This window comes from Bos indicus x Bos taurus, chromosome 8, assembly GCF_003369695.1.
Source record: "Bos indicus x Bos taurus breed Angus x Brahman F1 hybrid chromosome 8, Bos_hybrid_MaternalHap_v2.0, whole genome shotgun sequence".
NCBI lineage: Eukaryota > Metazoa > Chordata > Mammalia > Artiodactyla > Bovidae > Bos > Bos indicus x Bos taurus.
In genome coordinates, this window is record NC_040083.1 from 101,055,941 (window position 1) to 101,082,403 (window position 26,463).

The 26,463-nt window shown below is 40.5% G+C and overlaps 1 protein-coding gene across 1 annotated transcript; it reads left to right on the forward strand.

The window, feature by feature from the left end:
* The first annotated feature begins 4,784 nt into the window (after nt 1-4,784).
* On the forward strand, nt 4,785-25,111 carry LOC113897657 (dnaJ homolog subfamily C member 25). The gene is made up of 4 exons (XM_027550506.1): nt 4,785-5,208; nt 18,126-18,278; nt 20,084-20,554; nt 21,919-25,111. The coding sequence occupies exons 1-4, from the start codon at nt 4,876-4,878 to the stop codon at nt 22,039-22,041; spliced, it is 1,080 nt and encodes a 359-aa protein (XP_027406307.1). The 5' UTR covers nt 4,785-4,875; the 3' UTR covers nt 22,042-25,111.
* Nucleotides 25,112-26,463: the final 1,352 nt, after the last annotated feature.

Below are 26,463 nucleotides of genomic sequence, written 5' to 3' on the forward strand. Positions count from 1 at the left end.
TTGGTTCCTTCTGGGGCTTCTGAGGGAGGGTCTCTTCCATGGCTTTCTCCCAGCTCTTGCTGGTTGCTGGTGATCCTCAAGGTTCCCTGCCTTGAGGCAACGTAACTCCAGTTTCTGCTTCTGCCTTCACATGATTGTCTTCCCTGTGTGTGCGCCTCTGTTTTCTCCTCTTATAAGATCACTTCTTTTTCAATGACTTCATTTTCATTGATTACATCTGCAAAGACCCTATTTCCAGTTAAAGTCATATTGCCTGGTATCAGAGGTTGGGATATGAACATGTCTTTTGGGGGAGGACACAATTCAATGTGCGACAGGAGCCGTCACTAAGGTGGTGACAAAGAGAACTGGGCCACACAGTTTGCACATAGATCTGTTTACTTTCAGAAAAAAGAAAGCCTTCTTTTCCTTTCCCAGTCTTGCAGTGTGCTTCAAGCACCCTCTGTTGGCAGAGTTTAATATCCAGCCAGCTGGGAACAGGGCAATGCAGTTTGCAGAGTACTGTATTTTAGGGCAGAGGCAACACATTCGTAACAGCCACCAGCTAAAGTTCTGCTTGCTTTGAAGGAAGCCTTCCCTATGTTAGTTTTATCTTGACCATAGAGTTCAAAATCAGCTATGGGACTATAAACTGGGAATGGAAGAGTCCAAATAGAGGAGATGCTTAGGCTAGATCTGGTAGGATACAGCGGGTGGGAAGGTCCTGAAGTGGGAGAGGGATGATATTTTAGGCAGAAGGACCAGTATGAACAGAAGCAGAGTGTGTGATGGAATAGATTGTTACAGAATCCTGAAGGCCGTGCTAAGGTATTTGAATGCTAATCTGAGGATGAAGTTGGGAAATAGCAATATGAACAAATCTGTAATTAGAAAATGTCCCTTATCTCCAGGCAGCAGGGGAAGTCCTTCCATTTGGAAGGAGACCCTGAGCAGGTAGCAACGAGCTTCTACAGGAGGAATGCGCATAAAGTAGACGGGGAAACCTGCATAGCTGAAGAGTCTGATGGGAGACAAAGTTCAGTAAGAATCATCACATGTTTCAAGTATGGAAACATGATTTGATGTGCATGTGGCTGGCATCTCAAACACAGTATGTCTCAAATGAATGCACCATCTTACACTGCAAGTTTACATTCCTTCTGTGTTCCTAATTTCAGGAATGGCACCTGGTTTCCTAAACCTGAGTGTTATTAGGACTCATTCCCCTTCTTCAGTCTTCCAGAATTAAAAAAAAAAAAACCTGCCCATTTTTCCTTCATAAATGGATCTCCACTTTTCTCCATTCTTTGTCCATCCTTGGTGCTACCACTTTGAAATATCCCCGTAGCATCACTTGCTTGGACTGATAACTATCTCATTACAGTCTACCTAACATCTCCCAGCTCATTTTCTCAGGCAGAATAATTGTTCTGAAATGCAAATTTGAAGGTACCACTTTGTTATGTAAAAATTCTACACTGGCTCTACATTGCTCTTAGGATAAAGAACAACTTCTTTATCCTGAAATAAAATGACCCCTCATAATCTGTCTTTTTCCAGTTTCATCCCCTCCACTCCTCATTCCCTACACCTCTAATCCAGCCATATTGACTTTTATTTCTTGAAAAGCTTCATGTTTTTTTCTTGACTCTCTTTTTTCTGCTTGGTACTTAACATCCCAACTCCCTTATCCCAAAACTTCTCCCTTTCTCCCACCCCTCAAATTATCCTCTATTTGTCCTTTATTTATTTATCTTGAATGAGTACTGAATTTTATTTAAAAATTTCCTGCATCTATTAAGATGATTATATGTGTGTCTTTTCCCCCTCTTTTAGTATGGTAAATTCCACTGATTGAGTTTTCAAATTTTAAGCCAGATTTGTATTTCTGAAAATAACTCCATTCAGTCGTGATATACTAGCCTTTTCATATGTTGCCAACTTTTACTTGGGAAAATATCATGGAGTAACTTTGTGGTACACAACGTATGAAGGCTGTGAATATCTTTCTCTCTCTCTCTTTTTTTTTTTTTTTGGACTGAGTGGCATGTGGCATCTTACTTCCCTGACTACGGATTGAATCTGCACCCCCAGCAGTGGAAGTGAGGAGTCTTAACCACTGGACCACCAGGGAAAGTTCCTATTTGTCCTTTAGAGTCAGTTTTGATGTTAATTCCTTCTGGAATAATTGACTCTAACTGACATAGGTATATCTATGGCTGATTCACGTTGATGTTTGGCAGAAACCAACACAATACTGTAAAGCAATTATCCTTCAATTAAAAAGAAATAAATTTAATTTTTTAAAAATAGAGTCAGTTTAGATGTTAATTCCTCCTGGAATAATTGACCTGAACTAGCCCTTGTCTTGATTCTAATAATTTTAAGGCAGGGAGTTTTCGTATGTGTTTCCATTACTTCTCTCTCTCTTTCATATGTGTATGTATATATATGCAGAAGGCAATGGCACCCCACTCCAGTACTCTTGCCTGGAAAATCCCATGGATGAAGGAGCTTGGAAGGCTGCAGTCCATGGGGTCGCTGAGGGTCAGACACGACTGAGAGACTTCACTTTCACTTTTCACTTTCATGCATTGATGAAGGAAATGGCAACCCACTCCAGTGTTCTTGCCTGGAGAATCCCAGGGACAGGGGAGCCTGGTGGGCTGCCATCTATGGAGTCGCACAGAGTCGGACACAACTGAAGCGACTTAGCAGCAGCAGTACATATATATGAATATAAATATACATATATACATATATAGTATATGTTCTATGTTAGAGGATATATCTGTCTTTACCTTGTTTCATTTTCTTAAAAGAATCTATTGTATCTTAAAGTGTATTTATTTGCTTGTTTATTGTCTGTTATCCTCCACCAGAATATACGCTTCATAAGATCAAGAACCTTGTCTTCTTTTCTCACCACTATGTCCCCAGAGCTTACAACAGTACCTAGTTCATAGTAAAGACTCAAGGGATATTTACTGAATGAATGATACAAACAACTTTGTTGAGATAAAGTTCTTCATGTTGCTATACAGTCTCATGTAGTATTTGGGACATAATTATGCTAAAAATGTTTATCTGAAATTCAAATTTAACTGAATAACCTGTACTTTTTCTTGCACCTGTAACTCCAGAACACATTAGAGAATACGTGGATACATTTCCGGGGCTTCCCAGGTGGTGCTAGTGGTAAAAAGAACTCGCTTGCTAATGCAAGAGACTTAAATGAGGCGGGTTCGATCCCTGGGTTGGGAAGATCCCCTGGAGGAGGGCATGGAGAATCCCATGGACAGAGGAATCTGGAGAGCTAAAGTCCATGGGGTCCCAGAGTCGGACATGACTGAAGCGATTTAGCACCCACACGCGGATACATTTTTGATTGTCAGGATTAGGGTGGTGGTACTGGGCTGGAAGAAGAACAAGCTGGAATCAAGATTGCTGGGAGAAATATTAATAACCTCAGATATGCAGATGACACCACCCTTATGGCAGAAAGTGAAGAGGAACTAAAAAGCCTCTTGATGAAAGTGAAAGAGGAGAGTGAAAAAGTTGGCTTAAAGCTCAACATTCAGAAAACGAAGATCATGGCATCTGGTCCCATCACTTCATGGGAAATAGATGGGGAAACAGTGGAAACAGTGTCAGACTTTATTTTTTCGGGCTTCAAAATCACTGCAGATGGTGACTGCAGCCATGAAATTAAAAGACACTTACTCCTTGGAAGGAAAGTTATGACCAACCTAGATAGTATATTGAAAAACAGAGATATTACTTTGCCAACAAAGGTCTGTCTAGTCAAGGCTATGGTTTTTCCTGTGGTCATGTATGGATGTGAGAGTTGGACTGTGAAGAAGGCTGAGCGCCGAAGAATTGATGCTTTTGAACTATGGTGTTGAAGAAGACTCTCGAGAGTCCCTTGGACTGCAAGGAGATCCAACCAGTCCATTCTGAAGGAGATCAGCCCTAGGATTTCTTTGGAAGGAATGATGCTAAAGCTGAAACTCCAGTACTTTGGCCACGTCATGCGAAGAGTTGACTCATTGGAAAAGACCCTGATGCTGGGAGGAATTGCGGGCAGGAGGAGAAGGGGACGACAGAGGATGAGGTGGCTGGATGGCATCACCGACTCGATGGACATGAGTTTGAGTGAAGTCTGGGAGTTGGTGATGGACAGGGAGGCCTGGCGTGCTGCGATTCATGGGGTCGCAAAGAGTCGGACACGACTGAGCGACTGAACTGAACTGCTGTCATCTAGTGTGTAGAGACCAGAGACGCTGCTAAACATCTTACAACGGGTAGGACAGCCCCTAAAAGGCAAAGAATTATCCAGTTCAAATGTCAATAGTGTGGAGGCTAAGAAACCTACAACAAGATGGCCATGCACTTTAAGTCAGATAACGTCTAGAATCTCTAAAAGTTTAGTTTATTTTTGGAAAGGCAGAATGGGGTTATCGAGACTCGGCTTTAAAACCCTGGGCACACATCTTGACGCTGAAAACCAGACCGCATGAGAGCTAGATTACCAACCGCAGCCGGTGAGGTCGTGATGCCTTAAAGACTGCGTGGAAAGGGGACAGTAGAGCGCTATGCACACACTGGTTAAGTGCACCTCAGAGACAGAGACATCCTTTAGGTCTGTCAGACTGAGAACAAACCCAGTTCTCTGGGACTAGGAACAAGTTTTCAAAGCTACCGGAAGCGGCCGGGCTGCTGAAGCATCCTGTTCCTCTAGCAACGGTCGTGAAGGAAGTGGTTGCGGCCGCCGCGCCCGGTGCGCCTGCGCCGAGGCGCCGCGTGCTGACGTGGAGCTGAGCCCGGGCCGCCGAGCGGGGCGCAACGAGGAGTGCCGGGGTGCGGCTGGGCTCTCGGAGCCGTGGCCCAGCCGGGATGGCGATCCCGTTCGCTCCGAGCCGGGGAGCTGGGGCTGCTAACCGGCGCTGGTTAGTGCTGCTGCCGCCCCTGCTGCTCGCGCTGCTGCTCTCGCGGCCCGCGGCGGCCCTGGTGGAGGGACTCTACTGCGGCACGCGGGACTGCTACGAGGTGCTGGGCGTGAGCCGCATGGCCAGCAAGGCGGAGATCGCGCGGGCCTACCGCCAGCTGGCCCGGCGCTACCACCCCGACCGCTACCGGCCCGAGCCTGGCGAGGAGGGCCCGGGACTGACGCCGCAGAGCGCCGAGGAGGCCTTCCTGCTGGTGGCCACCGCCTACGAGACTCTCAAGGTAAGCCTGGGGGCTGCGAGGACCTGCCAGGGAAGCGCGCGGCGCGACCCCGTTGTCACCTGGCCGGTGGAGCGAGGCTCCCTGTGATTCCGGCGCCAAGCTTGACCAGCTCTACCATCATTAGGATGCTCGGGCTTTCCCAAGTGAGGGAGCCCACATGGCCCATTGATGGGAACCCCCTCAGTCTTGGGGAGTAGCTAGCCCCCTACTTTTTGTGGCTGTCTTCGGTATGCAAAGGTTTGGGCTTATGATTTGGTGAAGGCATTTTAATAAGATGCAGCTCACACTTGGAAAGCAGGGTGATTGTTATTACCGAGGTCTGTGATAGAACACTGGAAAGATCTCCAATGACAGTGCGACTGCCCCAATTTGACATGACAGAAACTTGGTTTCGGGGGATGGTATTAATTGTGACATTCAGCTTGGACATAAGGTTCTAGAAAAACACTAAGAACACCAGATGTTTGACTTTTGGCTCTGACACCCCCATGTGACCTTGGATAGTGACGTAGTATGTCAGAGTACCTGTTTCTTCATATGCAGGATTATGGCCATGAAACCTACTCAGTAGGTTGTTATGAGGATTAAGTGATCAATGAGAAACCTCCTATATAGGAGCTGCAAATTTGTGCTTAATGACTTGAGTTTCAAGACTCTGAGAATTTCTAGTAGGAAATATTTTGTGAATATATGTATAGTTATTTAACGAATGATTTATTGAGTCCTACGGAAATCGGGAGGGCTTCCCTCCTAGCTCAGTCAGTCAAGAATCTGCCTGCAATGCAGGAGACCCAGGTTCAGTCCCTGGGTTGGGGAAGATCCCCTGGAGAAGGAAATGACAACCCACTCCAGTATCCTTGCCTGGAAAATCCCATGGACAGAGGAACCTGGTGGGCTGCAGTCCATGGGGTTGCAGAGTCGGGCACAACTGAGCGACTAACGTACTTATGGGGATGGGGAGATTTAGTCTGATCCTGTTTTCTACTGCAGCAAAAAGCAAACTAAGAAATCACAAAGTACGAATAATATTTGGTGTGTTACTGTTTCAGGGGTCTCTTAATGCTAATACAACAGCAGTTGCAGTTATAGTGTATTTTTTTCTATTTTTTTCTTTCTTTTTGAGGCACAGTTTTTCATGTTGTATGGTCTGCTTTTAACGACTGCTTTGAGTGGGGATAGTATAACTCAACCGTGGATTATTTTTCCAGATAAGATTTCTAGGGCTGAAAATACTGGGTCGAGGAGTTAATGGCTTGCTTTCCAGAGCAGTTCAGATAATATAGAGCCATAAAATCCACCAAATTCGTACCAGCATTGGTGACATTGCAGTTTTCATTGTCAATTACCTGAGGAATGCGGGGTGTGGTGGGGGGGTGGTTTGAGAAAGTGCTGTGGCCACAGGCAACCAAGAGGGCTTGGCTGTCTGTTATTTAGGATGAAGAGTGACTAAGGAAAGACTGCCGAAAGATGGGGAAGTTTTTCATAAAAGGCAGCCTGGCACCTGAAGCTCCAGTCTGTTTTCTGCAGTGAGGAAAGAGAGCGGTCCAACAAGCAGCCAGAGCACCTGCCACTGTGCCTCCAAAGCCCCCGTAGCAGAGAAGCGAGCACTGGGCAGTGAAGAACGTCCAGAAGAGAGGCAGCAGAAACACTGGCAACTCTTGCCTTCTGCTGGGGTTGGAGATGGGTAGATTTGGTGTGAAAAGGGTGAGCGTAATATTAACAACTTTGAAAACAAAGGCCAAGAGAGAGAGACAGTACAGAAAATCTGGCTGGGGGGTGGGAGTGGGGGAACTTGCAGGACTCTTAACTGTTCTTGCTGTTTTCTTGAAGAGACAAATGCAGAGGCTGATCTGGTGGCTCTGTCACGGCTGCCTCTCAGTGTTTCTGCAAGTTTAGGACTGATCCGTCAGCTAATAAAGAGCTCAAGGAAATAATTTGTCCACTCAAGAACAAGGAATTTTGAGGCAGTTAAAAAGGAGTAATGTCTGGAGAAAGGCGCTGTTCCTCTTGATTGGGACAGGTTTGTGGTAGCTGCAGATGCCTCCAAACAGGGAACTAGAATTGGAATTGCGGTGACGGAGGGAGTGAGTGAGTGTTCTGCAGTTTCCCCAACCCTACTCATTATTATTCAGGAGAACGGAAATTACTGTGAGAGAAAAGGGGTGTCTGGACTTAGTTCGGACCCTTGCTGAGCTCTGTGAAACCTTCCATGTTAATTTTATAGAGATAGATATGGATTCCACTTGCAATTGGAACACCTCCAGAAACTTTTTTTTTTTAAAAAAACTTGATTGCAGATGCCCTCTCCTGTAATAAGGAAGAGGACTTTGTCTTGCTGTGTGTGCAGGCAGGTATTAAAAACAAATAGGGTGGTCTGATTTTATTGCTGTCATAACAGAGAATTGTGAGAAAGTTGTCAGAAGATATAATTTCTGGAGAAGGCAGTGATCTGACAACTGGGGTCATCCCCTCCAGGCAGCAGTGTGTGTACGACGTGCATATTCAGTCGTGTCCGACTCTTTGTGACCCCTGGACTGTAGCCCACCAGGCTCCTCTGTCCGTGGGATTTTCCAGGCAAGAATACTGGAGTGGGTTGCCATTTCCTAGTCAAGCGGATCTTCCGGACCCAGGGATTGAACCTGCTTCTCCTGCATTGGCAGGCAGATTCTTGACCACTGCACTGCCTGGGAAGCCCAAGGCAAGAGATGTAACCACTGTTACGTCTGTTATATCTGATATCTGTTATGTATCAACCACTGTTACATGTGTTATATGTTGCACTTGGATTATATTCACAGCCTGGAAGGAGGGCTGCTGCTGCTGCTAAGTTGCTTCAGTCGTGTCCGACTCTGTGCAACCCCATAGATGGCAGCCCACCAGGCTCCCCCATCCCTGGGATTCTCCAGGCAAGAGCACTGGAATGGGTTGCCATTTCCTTCTCCAATGCATGAAAGTGAAAAGTGAAAGTGAAGTCGCTAGTGAGGCCTAAGAGGTCCATCTGGCTTTTACTTCAAGCAGGTCAGACAAAATAGTGGGAGAAGTTGATGAGTTCAGAGGCTCTGGAATAAAGATAACCACAGACACCTGCCTGGAATTCCATATATCACCTCATGGGGGCAGCACTGCTGACTTGGGACCACTTTTCCTTTCTATTTGCTCTTTCTGATACACATTATTTCTCCATAAACCCTGTGAGTGGAAAAGGAGGGAGGGTCTTGGTAGGGCCTTGGGAAGACTGTGTTCTCCTTCACAGCCATGTTCAGTTATTGCCGGCATATGGCGGGAAAAGTTGATTCTGTATTTCCTTTGTAGGATGCTCAGGTGGATTCCATCTCTGGAATAGTGTATGTGACAGAAATTGTTTCTTTTGTGAAATCTGAAATAACTCAGTTTTAAATTCACTGGAGCCAGGAGCCTTTTTTTTTTCTCTCCCCCATAATTTTTTGATAACCTCCCTAATTTCCTATTCTTGGTGTGTTCAAGCCTCTTAATTTTTTTTAACATAAATAAGAAGCTATATTATATCCTCATTGTAACCTTAGAGTGGTGTTCCATCAAAACTTGTAACAACCAAGCATCTCTGACTCACCAAAATGAGAATTATATTTGTGTAAGGTATGGTGGGTTTATGACTCTGAAGTTAGTTTTGGTTGAATAAACACCTCTTTGAGAGAATTTTTTTAGATGGAGATTGTTTAAAAATATGATACTAATGTGATTTAAATGTAGTTGGTCAGACAAGGAGATATTATCACCGTTGGTCATTGTTTTTATAGCAACAGAGATTCTTCCTGTGAATAGAGAGAATGGAAAAAAAAAAAAAAAAAAAACAGAAAAAGGATGGTAATAATGGAGGGCAAAGGGAACTTGCCAGTTGCTTTTACCAAGTCATGCTGAGTTCATGTTCTCAAATAACTTAAACTTCCAGATCTCAGCAGGGCTTGAAACCATTATGGTTTCACACGCTGCTTTATATTTGTTTCATAACATGAGTTAGGATGATGAAATAACTATTTATTTAGTGTATTTGACTACTGGGGATTCAGGGGGACTCATGGACTTTGGAAGTTAAGTAAACAGACTCTCACTGGGTCACCGTTGGCTCTTTTTCTGTGGGTATAGCACTTATCACACTGCCCTGTACATACTGAGTAGCCCATCCCCCCTCTCCACTAAACCTTATTTTTGCATATGTATCTATGGCAACTAGCACAGTGTCTGGCACATAGATAATGAAAGTTTGTTAAATACATACTCCTATCTGGAGACAGATTCAGATAGGATGACAATTGAAAGTGGATTTCTGGTGTTTTGACATGGGTATATGAAGCCTACTTTGACATTTTACCCCAAATTAACTGTAGTTTGAAAGAGTGGTACAGATAAAATAAATTGGATAGATATGAATGAAAAATTCCTATGTGAGAGAAAAATCACATTTCTCTTTTTAAGGAGAAATTATTTTCTCAGGGTTTTAAAGTGAGGACATTAATTCTGAATATACATAAGAATTGGATGAACTAGATAAAATGAGAAGGCTGGCATAGAAGTAAGCAGGTGAGGAAATGGGTGGTAAGGAAGGATGCACTTATAAAACCTGTAACTGGTAGACAGTGGTAGTTTGATAGCATTTTGCAAGATCACCAGAGAAGAACACATGAAAGGTCTTGGAGGTATTACTGGCTTGCAGGTTATCTGATACTTTGAAGGGATGTGTAGAGAGTACCTTCTGCTTCAGCCTTGTCTTGGCAGGGAAGTCACAGGAACACTTCAGTTTCTCTTTATCGGTCTGGTTGATATGGCAGGACTTTCACAGTTAAGAATGATTTGGCAAAAGGGGGATTCTGAACTTCCTGCCTTGTTATGTTACTGTTTATTGTTCTCCTTTTGTATATTCTCTTAATCAACCCTGTCTCCTAACTGGTACTGACGTAAGTTCCAAAGGAGGAGACCGTAGCAATGAAAAAGGCACAGTTCCTGCCTTTAAGCTTTTAGTGTAATAAGGAGACACATACCTATTGTTCAGTTATTATTTATTTAAGTTATATAATTGTGTAGATTATATTGCAACACTGAGAGGGCACAATTATTTCTTCTTGGAGGACTGGAGAAGAATGTACTCTTTTATCTGGATCTAGAACAGTCACCACGGTTGACTGTGAAGGGACATTTCTGGTAGAGAAAATTCTCGGTCAATGAAAACATGGAGTTGTGGGTGTGCAGGGCTTGTTCCAACAGTGAGATGTACAATCACTTTTATGCTTTTCCCAAGGACTCTGTTTTGGAGGAAGAAAATTAGCTGCATTTATTGGTATTACTATCCTATTGGTGTTATTATTTTTTCTTTTTCAGCATCGAACTGCATTTTAATCAGTCATTCATAATAAATGTGTATCCATAAAAATAATAGAAATGATGTGAACTTGTATTACAGTTGTGATGCTGATAAACAGCCAAGTTAAGTAAGCTTGATAGCAGATAGTTTTCATTCATATTGGTCACAACTGCATGTAACACTTATAAATTTGGGGGGCCTTTTCTGGGTTTAGTGGGAAAGATGACATGTTGAACAGCTCTGCCACTGGCCCAGAAGGATGTGGTACCTTTTGTGCCACATTTGCTATTTCTGCTGTAAACCCATAAGTGTTGTTTACTTTTCACTCATCCCTTAATGTCACCTGTTCAGTTCAGTTCAGTTCAGTCGCTCAGTCATGTCCGACTTTTTGCGACCCCATGAATCGCAGCACGCCAGGCCTCTCTGTCCATCACCAACTCCCGGAGTTCACTCAGACTCACATCCATCGAGTCAGTGATGCCATCCAGCCATCTCATCCTCTGTCGTCCCCTTCTCCTGCCCCCAATCCCTCCCAGCTATTACTCCCTACTTATGGCCAAGGTTGATTAAACACCAGATGTGTTTAATTCTAGTGCTGTGACTCTCTGACACATGATGTCATCAACAACCCATCAGAGCTTTTGAATAACACAAAAACTACTGAGTTGATGTAATTCTAGGCAGAAACTAAGCACTTGACATGTTAATTTTGCTTGTGTAGGTTTATCGTAGGTAAATGGAATATTTTGAGATATTCACAGCACGAAGACCCATAGTGTACTTTTAGAGATTGTAGGGGATCTACTGTTTCTAGGCTAGAAGCCTCTCAGGTGCGTAGTAGGGAGAATGTTTCAGGAGACTGGAAGTAGTTTGGGATGTCCCCTTTAAACTATGTTCAGGTGTGTTGAGCTTTATGTATTGGTGAGTTACTGGATGTTTGAAAGTGGATAAGTAACACAGGTCTGATGTTTGTTTCAGAAAGAAAGTTCTGGGAACAAGATTGAGGATGGATTGGGGAAGGCAGGAAGCTTTTCTTGACTGAACTCATTTTACTTCCACCTTAGTCTTCTGGAATCTCACCATTCCTCTTTCATAACTTGGGAATCTCTTAACTGGTTCATCTCTCATTCCTTAATTTTGAAACCATGGTCACATTTTTCTTCCTTCTTCACCATTGGCTGTCCTTACTTCCTTATACCCCATCATTTAAACTGTCACAGACTGACGTGTGCGGCAGCACACATCCTGGAACTGTTCTTCCCAAGGTGAACAGTGATGGCTAAGCCTCAGATCAGAGGGCTGCTCTCCCTTTTGGAACTGTTTGTGACATCGGATGGCCATCAAGTAGTTCTTTAAGCTGCTCTCCTTTGATTGCCTTGATGTAATTCTCTCCCTTTGCTCTGAGCTTTCTAGCCATTTCTTTCAGTCTGTATGGTCTTCTTTTTCCTCTGCCTTCACCTTAAACATTGCATTTCCTTAGAGTCTTATCCTTTGGGTACTCTTTCCTTTTTGTTTTCTAAGCTCTTCCTGATGAAACTCAACAGCATCCTTGACAGTCCTGAAATTTGTGCATTCTCTGGGTTCATATTTTTAAATTGTCTCTCATTTGTAGCACAGGTACCCAAAATTAACATGAAACCAATTCTGTTATCTTTGTTAAAAGCATAAACTTTAAAAGAGGATGACTCTCATACAAAATGAACATGTGTCAAAGATTTTATTTAGCTCATTAATTAATGCAGGAATCAATAAGATATTAAAGTGAAAGTCTCTCAGTCGTATGCAGCTCTTTTCGACCCCATGGAATAGTCCATGGAATTCTCCAAGCTGGAATACTGGAGTGGGTAGCCGTTCCCTTCTCCAGGGGATCTTCCCAACCCAGGGATGGAACCCAGGTCTCCTGCATTGCAGGTGGTTTCTTTACCAGATGAGCCGCCAGGGAAGCCAAAGAGAAAAAATGTCACACCTTTTACAGTCAAGACAAGGAGTGCTGAAATGCCTGTAATACTGGTCAGTATGACAAGGCAGTCATCATTTCCCTTAATTCTACTGGACGCAGTTTGTCTTTGTGTGAATAAGAATTATTTGCGTTGCTCCCCAGTTTTCCGCAAGTTACTTTTTTTCCTACAAAGTGAAAGTAGGCTTTTCAAAGATAAATAAAAGCATGCCCCTCCTACAGGAATAGGTAATCCCTGGAGGCTCCAGGCATTGGAAAGCTGTCCAGTAATTTTTTTCCTCCCCATTTCAAAATCTTCCACAGTTTCCCCCTGCACCTTATCCACACGTGATGCCCTCTTCCTTTATTCTTAAAATAACATGGTTCACAGAGTGACTATAATTAGAAACATCACTGTTCTCAACGTGATTGATTCCTGTACCCCTTTAATCACTGGAAGTCTTATTTTTTTCTACTTCTTAGTCTCTGAAATCTGTTTCTCCTTCATTCCATTCTTTATAATACTGTCAGAGTTATCTTCCAAAAATACACACTTTCTACTCCTACTTGAAAACCATTTTATGTTTGAATAGCGCAGACAGTTCACACTCTAACACTTGAGCATGGCGTGTACGAGCCCCTACTCCTTTCTTCCCTAAACCTCCGCAGTGCCTCAGCCTCACCGAATCTGTTCTATTCACTATGCTTCTGAACCTTAGCACTTGCTGCTCCCTTTGCCTGGAACAAATTTTGCTGCATCTTATTTACTTTTCAAGATTGAGCACTCATTTCATGCCTTATGTGAATCCTGTTACCAGTGGTCTCAGGCAGAGAAGTCGGTGCTTAGTCCACAGCTTTTCTTGCTTGCTAGGTTCTTCCTGTACATGGGGGAGCTCTTGAGGCCAGGACTTTTGTTTGTCTTTTTATCCCCCTTTGTGTTCAGCACATGGCTTAAATGCCTTGCATAACTATTTGCTGAGCTGAAAATAACTAAGGTTTTTTAAAGCTCAGGTACCCAAATAGATGGTTAACAAACTGAAACACAGGAACAGATCTGGATTGTGACCATGCTGAACTTGAGATATTTCTGTTATATTTAGGAAATGTTCAGGAGATATCTCAAAAGAAGAGGAGCAGGAAAACCAGATCTGAGTGTCACTCTTACTGCAAATGGTGGGTGTTGCTGTGAGCGCGTGCAGACTGAGAAAAGGAGAGGTTTAAGAGGGTAGTTGCCTGAGTGGCTGCTGGGCAGGGAACAGGAAGAGAAATGGAACTCAGAGCAGTTAACTTTCTTCCTCTTTAGTAGTCTAAAGAGGTAGTGTAATAATAGTCTGGAAGGAAAATCAGGCGTTATTTTTTTTTTAAAGGATCATTTGTGTGTGAATTTCTTTCAAAAATAGGATGAATATATATATTTTTAAGAACGAACTATTACTGTATTTTCATATATTATTGATTCTTGGCCTTTACCATCCTAAATGGTTTCTATTATTTATATAATCGAAAATTTTTAATATGAAACTGGTTGCAATATCAAATTATTGCAGTTTACATCTGTTGAGATCAAACAATTCATTATTTCTTTCAAGGACAAGAACATAATATATTTTTGCCTCTGGGGAGGGGGAATGATCATTTTCACAAGAGAAGGAAGGATTCAGTATTTTCTTTGCTTGTGGGTTTCCTCTTATTCACTTTTGATCTAGATATTGGTGGTTATGTTCCAGTCCTCCTGCATATGCCCAAGAGGATTGGGAGTGGAGTGAACACCAGCAGAAGCACCATTTTTTCCTGTAGAGATTAGAGACAAGGAGCTTATTGCCCTGCTTGTCAAGGCTCAGGACAGAGAGGAGGAAGAAACAAGTATAAAGGTTTTGGCTTTGGAAAGAAGCTGGAATCTCCTGACCCTGGGACCTTAAGATCCACAAAATTGCTGAAAGAAAAAGTTCTACCTTATTGAAAGGTAAGACATTACACTGTTTTAAGGTTTAAGCTCTTAGAGCCACATTAGCATATCTTTATAAGCTATGAAATCAAGCAGTCATTTCTGCCAAGCCCAGGTTTTTGTGGTAAGCCATCCCACCTTCATGGTGAGGTGGAAACCTGGGTGGCTGGGGAGATGTCTGCAGTGAGGAGAGCCTTTACAAAATTTCATTCAGTTTTGAAATGTTATTTATTGAATGCCAGGCACTGTGCTAGGCCTTGGATATACAGAGATTAATGGATGACCCTACCTGCCTTCTAGAAGTTCTCATTCAAGGCAAAGATAAAAACTCTGATGATTACAATGTGATAAGTGCTATAATAAATGGGTAATAAGTGTAGTAAGAGTGGTCTGAATCTGTCTACTATTGTTTATGTCCTAAGGGTTAATAGAAGCTCATGAGGTTGGGTAAAAGGAAAGAGAAAGAGCATTTGAGTTAAAGTGAATTATCTGTTCAGACATAGATATAAAAGAGCATGTTATACTTAAGAAGAACACACCAAATTCCAGAAGTTGCTATCTAATGTTTGCTGTGGGCAAAAGGAGAGAGAGTGATGAGATGTTGCTAAGTAGGTAAACGCAGGCCAGTTGTGGAGGCCCTGTTGCATGCCGAGGAAAACTGAACTCCCCTTACTAGCCACTGGGAAGCGCTGGAGATGACAGACAGACGAACAAACTGTGAGGCTACTTAGGTCCCAAGATGGGCAGGAGGAAAAATAGATATATGATATTAAAATAAGAATGTACATGAAACTCTTTAACTGGGTCCCAGTCTGTCTTTTCTTTTCTCCTAATATTCCTGGTGTCCTGTGTTCTTATTAGGTTGATTCTAAACTCAGTAGGTTCCTGAAGAGTAGGACTTGATGACTTAGATTGTTGAGACTCCCTAACCCCTCAATTTGTGCCAAACTTGAAGCAACCTCGTAAAGTGTATTATGCATGGCTCAGCTTAAAATCCATTTTCTTCATTCTGGACAGAAAGCTATAAACCCAGTAAAGAAAGAAGATTGTGGCTGAATAAATGCTATAACAAGGGAAACGCAGGCGTTCTTGTCTCTAATCATGACCAAAACAGGGTCATGAAGTTATGGGCCCCAGGGAAAAGAAAACCATTCTAAGAGAAGTCAGGCTTGACCCTGAAACCGTTTACAGGGATGAGGCAGTTTGAGGACTCATTATAGAGGGACCTCAATAGACCCTACAGGCTCTGGTGACAGTAAAGAGCCCAGACATAAGGTATAAATTTTGAAGTTGCTGGTGCTGGAGCGTTAGCTGACCATCCTGTTAATGAAGCTCTGGGCTGGATGGAGTCACAGATCTAGGGGCCAGGGAGACGATGGTGACTCGGGGTAAGACATGGGTGAGATGCTTGAAGAAGGATATCTGCATTCCATGGATTATGACCTTTACTAAGATAAGAGAACAAAGAAGAGAGCATAGCCACTAGACACGTGGTATCCACAGAGCGCATTTCAGGGGCACTCAGATCTCGCTGGATGCTGCAGCCAGGAGTGCAGACAGTCAGACCCGGCTGAGGGCTCTGCGGGGATAAGGATGCTGGAGGACTGGAGGAGCCTCACCCTGGGGGCAGTTAGTTTCAAAACTTGTCATCTAGTTGGAGCAAGGAGAAGAATCGTGTTTGAACAAATACATTTCAAAAAGCATCTGCCAAGGCTGGGAGGCTGAGTTTAAAAGGCAATAATTTCAGGCCAGAAACAGCATATCTATAAAATTAGTCCAAAAAGCAAAAAAAAGGAGGGAGGATGGAAAAATTCTCAAAAAGTGTCCTGAAGTACTCAAAATGAGGTACATCAGATAGGCTTTAGTCTTCAGAGCTATCTGTATGACCTGTAACGTTTTACCCTCTTTAGGTTAGAAGCTCTAGAATATGATGATGGCTTATAGAGGAGAAATGGACTGACAGCTGAGGCGTGTGGCGTGCGGCTTGCAGGCTCTCAGTTCCCTGACAAGGGACTGAACCTGGGCCATCGCAGTGAAAGCCTGGCATAGGATCACTAGGCCACCAGGGAACTCCTGAGAAAATCTTTTCTGATGAAAGAGAATGTACAAGAAGTGAATTTGAAAATACCAGCCTGAGCTCAGCTTCCCTTATATAACAGATGATTCTCATATTGGCTCTCCATATAGTGCCATGGAATAGACTTTAAATATATTTACTAGATCTAATTATACTAGATACTACTTCATCTAGCTTCAAATTCTAGTCAGAGGTAAAAAAATATTTTGAATGTAATGAATGTAAGAACTGTTACCGAGAATGTGCTCATTCAAATTCAGAATTCTTTTTTTTTTCCCCCAAATTCAGAATTCTTCATAGGAAATATATAGTGATTTTAATGGGTACAGGAAAGATTTTGTCATTAGCAAACTTTTTATTTTAAATCTAAGAAACTGCATATTGGAGGACTCAGGAGGAGGCCCTGAACAGATCCAAGCGCCTCTGTGGTTACAAAACACTAAATGTAGATTTTGAAATGGTTTTGCTAATAATCTGCAGCTTTATGAATGTTGAATAATTAATCATAGAAAGAAATCCTCTAGGTTTAAAAAAGATTTTTGTTTTCATAATGGTTTCTGTTGTACTCACTTACAGATAAAAGAATTTGCAGTGGTTTTAGTGTTTAACATTTTTTCTGGAAACAAGACAAGCTGAAAAACAGGTTTTTGTGGGATTAAAAAAAAAGCAAATCATAATTTAATAGCTTTTTAACCTATGTAACTCAGTATAAGATTGGCATTTGTACCTGTTACAAATTGATTAAAATTACAGAAGGTTTTAAAAAATGTTTTATTTGTAAACATTTGAGCAGCATTTCAGAAGCCTATAATTTTTTCATCATGTTTACACAATTAAGAAAGAGTTATATACTACTTTATTTATGAACTGGGCTGTGAAAACGTGTTATAATAGTAAAGGAGTGCAAATTTTTAACATGTTTTTGTATGATATACGTCATTTGATATTCAAAACAGCCCTGTAAAATTAGTACAGGAGCTATTAATATCTCTGTTTTATAAGTGGAGAAGAGTGAGGCTCAGAGAGGCTAAAATTTTTGCCTAAAGTCACAGAGGTAGATTTTGACCATTCTACTCCATCAATGTTTCAGTGTTTCCTTGAGATGAACATAATTTAGTTTTGGGGGCGTAGACTGGTTTTGTCTATTTTGTTGTTATCTTCATCTTTGCTTTCAGAAGAAAACCTCCTATACAAGGCTGGGAAATGATTGTGAATATATACAACAGAAATAAACATTCTTTTTTCTGTCAACAGTTACTGAGTGTAGGTGTCAGCATGCTCTTAAAGTTTAAGAACAAATCTGTATCCTTATTAGCACCACAGCACTGGCTAAATAAGCATAGTTCATTGCTATTGAAGAGTTTTTATTTTTTCCAGGAGGCCTAATAGTACTCAAGAATTTGAGGAAAAATTTAAATTCTGCTTTATACCTAACATTAAAGTTCTGGAAACAAATTTGTGTGTGCCTTTGAAGAAGTATGGGAAATTTTTTGACAATTTGTTCTTTTACTCAGATTGACTATATAATTATAAAATTCTAGGTTTGACGTCAACAGATTATTAACTAAGGCCATTTTATGAGCTGTCGTATGAAACTGGGCATCTTGTTATTTTTATTTTATAGGATGAAGAAACTCGAAAAGATTATGACTACATGCTGGATCACCCAGAGGAGTACTACAGCCATTACTACCACTACTATAGCAGGCGCCTGGCCCCTAAGGTGGATGTGAGGGTTGTGATTTTGGTCAGCGTGTGCGCTATTTCAGTGTTTCAGGTGGGTATTGTGGGTATGTTCATCTACGTGCATGTGAAGGAGTGCACGTTGCCTAGTGCTAGTCATTAAAACTGAACTAGAAGTATGTTTTTGTGCAGTTTTACTTCCAGTTCAGATTAATTTTTTATGTTAGAAAAATATTTAATCAGTTGATAGTATTGGAATCTTTGACGGCAGGAATCGTGCATATCATTATATAACGACTAAAACTAATTACCAAACAACAAACCCAGATCTCTTCCTCATTGCCCGCTCTATATTTCCCATATAACAGCCAGAGTGAATGTCAACTAGATCCCTATGGTTTACTGGTGGCCCTTGAGCAGCACCGGTTTGAATTATGCTGGGTCCCCTTATACTCGGCTTCTCTGCACCAGTTGCGGTCCTCGTTACAGAACCACACAGTGGAGGCTGTTGACTTGGAGGACAGGGAGGAACCGTGTATATGTACAGTTGGCACCTATGGAGGGCCAACTATGAGTCACACGCAGAATTGGGGCCCCCTCGTGTTGTTCAAGGACCAAACTGTACTTTCATAGGACTTTTCAATGATTTCCCATTAAACTTGGGGAAAAATCCAAATTCCTTAATATGGTCTAACAAGTCCTGGCATCTGCCTACCAAATGCCAGGAGTGTAGTGCTTGCCACCATTGCAACAAACAAAACCCTCACACATCTCCACATGACAGCTTAAGGGCACTACTGCTCCAGTTTCAAACCCCCTGAAATAGAGTGAAAGTGCTACAGTAACTTTATGTTGTTTTACTATATCACAGAAATATCAGTTCAGCCTGAAATGAGTTTTCCCTACTGTAATTCCTAAACTAACCGTACCTATCCTATCCTCCTCTAGAGGGGAAGAAAAAAAAAAAAAAAGTGACTGGAATGAAGCAATTTCCTAGTTTCAAAATTACTTCTCCAATTTAATTCCCAGAAATGAAATTCAATTTCTATGACAAGAGAATTCCTATTGAAAACTAAGATTGTATATTTTAAATGTTTCAGCTTTTTTAGTATTGCCTTTTCAACAGGAAGAGGAAGGGCAATTTTACTTTTCTGTTTTAGATAACATAATACTCTAGTCGCTTTTTTTTTTGCGATTAATAGATTGCTTCTATAATATTTTAGGATACTGGTATAATTGCTGTATTTATTCAGTAAAATAGCTGAAAGGTGTGGTGAGGTACTATATGAGGAGTAGGACTCTTTCTGATAATAAAACCCTTTGTGGTTGAATATATTTAAGAAATAGTTGAATGTTTTCCTGCCCAAATAAGTAAAGATTCAAACATACTTGAATCTTTCAGTTCATAATATGATGAACATTACTGTGGTATGTGCAGATGGTTTAGGAAATAGATAAATATCGTTGCCTGAGTCTGTACCCTGTGGTTGTTTGAAAGAAACTCCTTACCACCTAGTTTTGCCATTTGACTCCTCCAGTAAGTAGATTGCAACTTTAAAGAGAGAAGAGAGATTTCTTAACTGTGATCTAAGGAGGCGTCGGATGGTAAAGATGTGGGATCAACAGGTACGGTGTGATTCCCCTGAGCATCCTCTGATCCTGGGTGTCTCCTGTGGAGAATCACCGGCTTTTTGGCTCAGCTGATGACTTATCTGACTTGTCAGTCCTGAAGATTCCTATGTCCACACAGCTATTATTCAACTGTATCTTTAACCTACAGAGTAAGATCTTTGATGTCTCTGTTTTTAATCGGAATGGGTTTTTTGCAGGCAGGGTTGTGTTCACCAAGATGAATTTTGGTAATAAAAGTGACCCGTTTTTCTTTGTTCAATATTCTAGTTTTTCAGCTGGTGGAATAGCTATGACAAGACGATCAGCTACCTGGCCACAGTGCCCAAGTACCGTATCCAGGCCATGGAGATTGCCAAGCAGCAGGGGTTACTGAGAAAAGCCAAAGAGAAGGGTAGAAACAAAAAGTCCAAAGAGGAAGTTCGTGACGAGGAGGAGAACATCATAAAGAACATTATAAAAAGTAAAATAGATATAAAAGGAGGCTATCAGAAGCCCCAGATACGTGACCTTCTCCTGTTTCAGATTCTCTTAGCTCCTTTTCACCTGTGCTCGTATATAGTGTGGTATTGCCGATGGATCTATAATTTTAACATCAAAGGCAAAGAATACGGGGAAGAAGAAAGACTGTATATCATACGTAAATCTATGAAGATGTCAAAGTCTCAGTTTGATAGTCTAGAAGATCATCAGAAAGAAACTTTTCTTAAACGGGAGCTTTGGATAAAGGAGAATTATGAGGTGAGTAATGACTCTGCTGTGATTTTTACTGTTATCTTCCTTACCAACTTAAAACTAAAGGATCACAGAAGTGTGCTCTAATTTCTGAAATCAAAGAGTTCAATGTGGATAAAGATCTTTTGTTGACAATATAACTAGACAATAAAACTAGTGAGTTTTTAACCTGTGAATTTGTCCTTTTAAAAGATGAACTTCAAATATTTTAATTTACTAATGCTAAACATTTAAAGAATGGTCTAATTTGTTACGTTAAATTGCACTGGGATAGAATGTATGTTTGCAAGGATGTCACCATTTTCTGTTAATTGCACTAAGTAAACTTTGACCGTAACATCATATGGAAACCTGAACTAATTTTATGGCTGACCCAACCAATATATGAAAAGCTTTCACTTTTAAGTAGTTTAAGCAGCCCACTATACAATAAACTGTCTGTCATGGGTGCTATCCTGGGCTGAATTATGGTATTATGTGAAATTATCTTAGGCATTATTTCCTGAAATTTGGAAGGAACGTAATTTCTTTCTAAAATTTGATATGGCTGTTAAATTGGTTATGAAAACTTGTCCATTTAACTTCAACTGACATCCACTAAAGATGATAGAAATGAAAGATATTCTTTGTTTTTAACCTCTGTGGTTTATTTAACCTTCTTTGGGAACTTTAAAAATATTTTGAAAAACCAATAATTATCTTTGAAGATAAAAGAAGTTGTAAGTTCAGTTTGGAGACAGAAGTATTTATAAGGTCACTTTGTTCCTTGGTTAGGATCAACATATACTTAAAGTCATCTGTTAAATTTACTGAGTACCATGTTAAGAAAATTTATGTTGATTCTTTAATATTGGATGTTAGTTGTAGAGAAGAAATGTTTAAACCCTTTAAACTCACATATAATTTCAAGGAAGAAAAGAATGTATTTCCAGGTTATAGAAATCAGTGGAAAAAAACACTAGTTCTTACATGAGTTGTTGTTTTTTTATTTTTTAATTTAACACTGAATGTTAAAGTGCTTAATTGCTTACTATTTTTTGGTGCATGGTCTTCAGAAGACAAACCAATACATCCATTGGAAACTTTTACCTAAAATTATATTTGAAACATGTAAACATGCTGTTGTTGTGTCCAACTCTTTGTGCCCCGTGGACTGCAGCACACCAGGCCTCCCTGTCCCCCTCCATCTCCCGGAGTTTGCCCAAGTTCACGTCCATTGAGTCAGTGATGCTATCCTGCCTTCTCATCCCCTGCCGCCCTCTTCTCCTTTTGCCCTCAGTCGTTCCCAGCATCAGGGAAACATGCCGTAAAGCTAATGAAAACGTTTCTCTTTGGATTGTCAGGTCAGTTTGTGTTATTTATACTTATAGGTCTACAAACAAGAGCAAGAAGAGGAACTAAAGAAAAGACTGGCAAATGACCCTAGATGGAAGAGATACAGGAGATGGATGAAGAATGAAGGCCCTGGACGGTTGACATTTGTGGATGACTGAAGACCGCTGGGATGCTGCTGTGCCAAACCTTAACTGTGATACTGTTTTCATACCTGAATTATTTTAGCAGTGTATCGACTGCACCTCAGCAGCAACTAAAATTCCTCAAGAATTAAACAGAATAATGTAGACATTTAAACTTTCCCTTCAAACTTTATACATAAAACATTTATGATTGTTCAATTTTTATAATCGATTTGTGGATTTTGTTAAAAGACTTGACATGAAGATTTATTAGTTGCCATTTAAAAGTTTTATATCTTTAGTTAAAAATTTGACACGAAAATTTATTAGATACCATTTAAAAATACTACGTGTTAAGTGTTTATTCTTCAAAAGTGTTTCCTTATTCTTTGTTATAGTGCTACATTTTTCTGCTTTTGTGACCTCTGATAGTTTCACAGAACGTAATTATAACAGCATTTAATAACGTTATTGAGCGTGTCTTTCTAGACACAAACTTCTTCAGCAAAACGAATTCAACTATCATGTCATCTTCATGACAGTCATTATAGGATTGAAATAAGTTCAAAATATCTCTCTGGGAGAGTCTTCTGCTGGGCTGTCTCTATACTATCTCCCCCAGTCATAATATTGTTAATAAGATCAGAAACTCTCCAGGAGAGTGAATGTACCTTCCTGTCCTTGTGGGATGGTCTTGATTACAGTCATTATAAGACTATAACTGTGTTCGCAAACATTTCTCCAGAAGAGGACCTTGTAAGAAGGTCTTTTTGTACCACAGCATTGCTTTCTTAATCCTCCCTTCAATTAAAAAAAAAAGAAAACTGACAGAGCAGAAGTAGTGTAATGAGAAATTCATATATTATGAAGTCCTTGATGAAAAATCCATTTTATGTGAGCGTCTTTACATGAATTTAAACCAGAAAGAAGAGGTGCATGGGTGTGTGCTGTTCTATCAGACAATGAGATGTAAATGTTTTATACGTGTGGAAGTGAAAGTAATTCACACGTATTTGAATCGAGTGTGATACTGGAGCAGAGTATCAAAACACATTCATGGTAGTTGGTCAGTACTCCTGTTAAAAGATACACCCCAGCCCATCATAGTAATAAAATGGTTGCAATATATCCCAAGTTTGTTGATATGCCATTTTAAGTCAAAGATTAACATATTGCTTTTGTATTATTTTAAAAGATGTAGCATAAAAGTATAGCATAGTAGATAGGCAGAATCAGTTTCTCCTCAAAGGAAACTAGTCCTTTCAAGAGCTCAGCCCAAATATCTGACACATACAAAGATGCAGGAGGAAAAAGTTCACCATACTTGTTAATATAGCAAAAGATCTGAGGTGGATTATTTATTTCTGTGAGTGAGGGCCTGTTACCTCATTAGAAAATTAGGGGAGCAGCCTGGCTAGATTATCACTAAGGTCCTTTTGCAGCTCTAAAATTATATAATATTTATATTTTTGTAGACTTCAGATGAAAGTGTTTTATGCATCCATTCTTTTTTGGGAGGGTGGAGAAGTCACAGCCCTAAATTATAGGAGGCTGTGTTTCAAACCCCAAATGCCCAACTCTTAACCATAGATAAATGCCTTTTAAAGGTGCTGCAGTTGTCTGTAGAGTCAGTAATCCCTCTCAGTGAATGTGTTATCGTACATTTGACACACAACAGTATTATCTAAGAATGAGAGTGTGTACCATGTGTTACGAAGACCAGAAAGAAATGTAGGTACTTGCACTTCTGTTAAAATTTCAAATAACTTAATGATTAACTGTATTTTTTTTTTTAAACCTAGTGGTAAGGAAAAATAAAAGGACTGAATGTGTTAGCATTCATAAAGGTTGACTGATGAAAACAGTGTATCTTTGGATATTATTTTGCATATATATGTTAGATTGCTGTATTTCTTTTGGTCTTTATATAGGAATCTCATTTCTGGAATTGTTCCTGGCAACCTGCTTACTTGGTAAAAGTTTGGTCTGTCTTTTGGAATCATGGCCATTGCATGGGTAAGAGGAATGGACTCTCCTTCACAGGACTGTGATTCTTCTCTCCCCTTTCCTCAGCAAAATGGCTTTATGCTTCAAAATCCTGGAGGAAAGGAAGGGCAATTAGTTGTATCACAAATGTCATTCAAGTATCCTGGGTATCTTTACTGTCTCCTTACACTGCCCATCCCCACCAAAAACCCAACAGCTTCTCCATTTTAGAAACATCTGGAGAAGAATCTTGAGTAGGGGATCCCAGAATCCCACTATAGTTAGAAAACCTTTCTTGAGCTTCATTTTAGAGCTATCACCATTTCCTTTTTACTTGGAATTCAGGAGTTTACAGAGCATAGTTATTTATTGGTTTCTGTTCATCACTTCATGTAATTGAGGTCTGTGCTAAAACTACCCTTAGAGTTACATTCACATCAAATATCCTCATAGCAGATTCCAAAACTGATCCTTCCTTCATTGGTCTAATTTCTTTATGAATTCTCTAAGTTCTACAAATTATAGGTTGCAGTTTCATAACACATCTATCAAGTAGGGACCATGCCTAGAATTTTAAACACTACAAGTGGTATACAGAAATTTAAAATAACAAGTGGTATATGGAAATTTAAAATATTACATGAAAAAATAGTTCAGTTTACAGAATTGACAACTATTTTAGTACTATTGAATGTACGTTTAGAAAATTGTAGTTTATTTCCTTTGAGATTATTTTTTGGACTGAAAGGGCAGTAAACTTTTTAACACCCATGCCTTGGAAATATTTTCCTTGAGTGGAAGTCAACTGCTAAGCTTACGTTCTGCTAATGTTATAAACCAGTGAGTTAGCCCCAAACTGAAAGTTCTGTGGAAATTAAAGACAAATGGCTTTTATTAGACATTAGTATGAATAGCTCTAGCTACTTAAAGACTTTATATCGGACATGGTCTCTGGAGTTATAATTGTGCCCTTGAGGCAGATAAATGTTGATACCTATACTAAATAGTTGTGTATGGATGAATTATAATTTTATTTACAAAATGTGATATTCACATTTAAATATGTACTAAGGCCAAATCTGAACCCTAATAACTAAATAAAATTTGCTAAAGAAATTAACTTTTCTGGTTTCCTCATCTGTGAAATGAGGGGATCTTTTTAGAGAATCAGGACTTAATCTATAAGCCTGAAAATTTATATAGGTTTAGGGTCTTAAGTAGATTAGATGGCTTGCAATTGAGAAATGTTACACATTATTTAAGTAAAAAGCCTACATAATTTGTCATAAACTTAATCAGCTTCTTAAAGGATCAGAGTATCCTTGACAGTTGTGTATATAATGGGTCACATGACTTTAGTTCAGAGACATACGGGATTTCTTACAGACTCCTCCCCAGCTTCATTATGGGATGAAGAAACTTCCTCCCATTTCACTGTGTCTTCTTTTGTGACCTCAAGACGAATGAGCAGAATTCAGTCGCATGGTTCAGGCTTTGCAGCCAGATCAAAGTTTTGCTTCTTGGCCTTTTGGCTAAGATCAAGTTTAGGATGGGGACTTCCGAGGTGGCACAGTGGTGAAGAATCCACCTGCCAATGCAGGGGACGAAAGAGATGCAGGTTCGATCCCTGGGTTGGGAAGATCCCCTGGAGTAGGAAGTGGCAGCCTGCTCCTGTATTCTTGCCTGGAAAATTCTGTGGATGGAGGATCCTGGTGGGCTACAGTCCATGGAGCTGCAAAGAGTCGGAAGCGACCGAGCACAGACCAAAGTTTAGTTCCTGGCCCTACAAATGATTAACAGCTTGACTTTGGACGAGTTAACCTCTGAACCACATTTTTCTCATCTCTGATAGTGATACTAACTTCATAGGATGATTATGAGAATTAAACAAGATGGGGTAAAATGCCTGGCCTATATTAAATGTTCAATAAGTGAGTTCCTCTGCCTTTCAGAGAGAACAAGACAGTCATTTTTGTTAAAAATCCATGGTAATACTGTTGAGTGATTACAAACCTGTTGTTTCTTTGCTATTTTAATAGGTATTTGAGTTCCTTACTTTGTGCAGAGTACTGTGCTAGAGTGAAAAGTCACACTCCTTAGCGTTGGGATTTGTGTCTTAAATCAGCTGCCTGCCCCTTGTTGCCCTGGGGTACAAGGTGAAACAGCTGAGATTACAGCTCAGAAAAGAATGAACTTTGAGAGCAAATAATCTGCTCACTAGTTCAAGGCAAACATTTATGGAAGGGATATTTCCAGCAAAATACAGAGGCATGCCTGGAATGGTTGCTCAAAAAGACATCAAGTAGCCCTAAGTTACACTGCCTCCCAAAGTCTTAAGCAGCCTGTAAAAATCTCTGCAGAGAAGCTGAATCTATAAACCTGTTGGTGAATCGTTCACTCCTGATTCATCATTCTAAGTTCTAAAAATAATGCAGTGGGTATAAGGAAGTAACATGGATTTTTATGGTACAT

What these genes read in the sequence shown, in the direction of transcription:
- LOC113897657 (XM_027550506.1), top strand. Translation starts at nt 4,876, where the DNA reads ATGGCGATCCCGTTCGCTCCGAGCCGGGGAGCTGGGGCTGCTAACCGG. An exon ending in CCGCCTACGAGACTCTCAAG is followed by an intron (nt 5,209 to 18,125) that starts GTAAGCCTGGGG and finishes TTTATTTTATAG; the next exon opens with GATGAAGAAACTCGAAAAGA. An exon ending in GCGCTATTTCAGTGTTTCAG is followed by an intron (nt 18,279 to 20,083) that starts GTGGGTATTGTG and finishes TCAATATTCTAG; the next exon opens with TTTTTCAGCTGGTGGAATAG.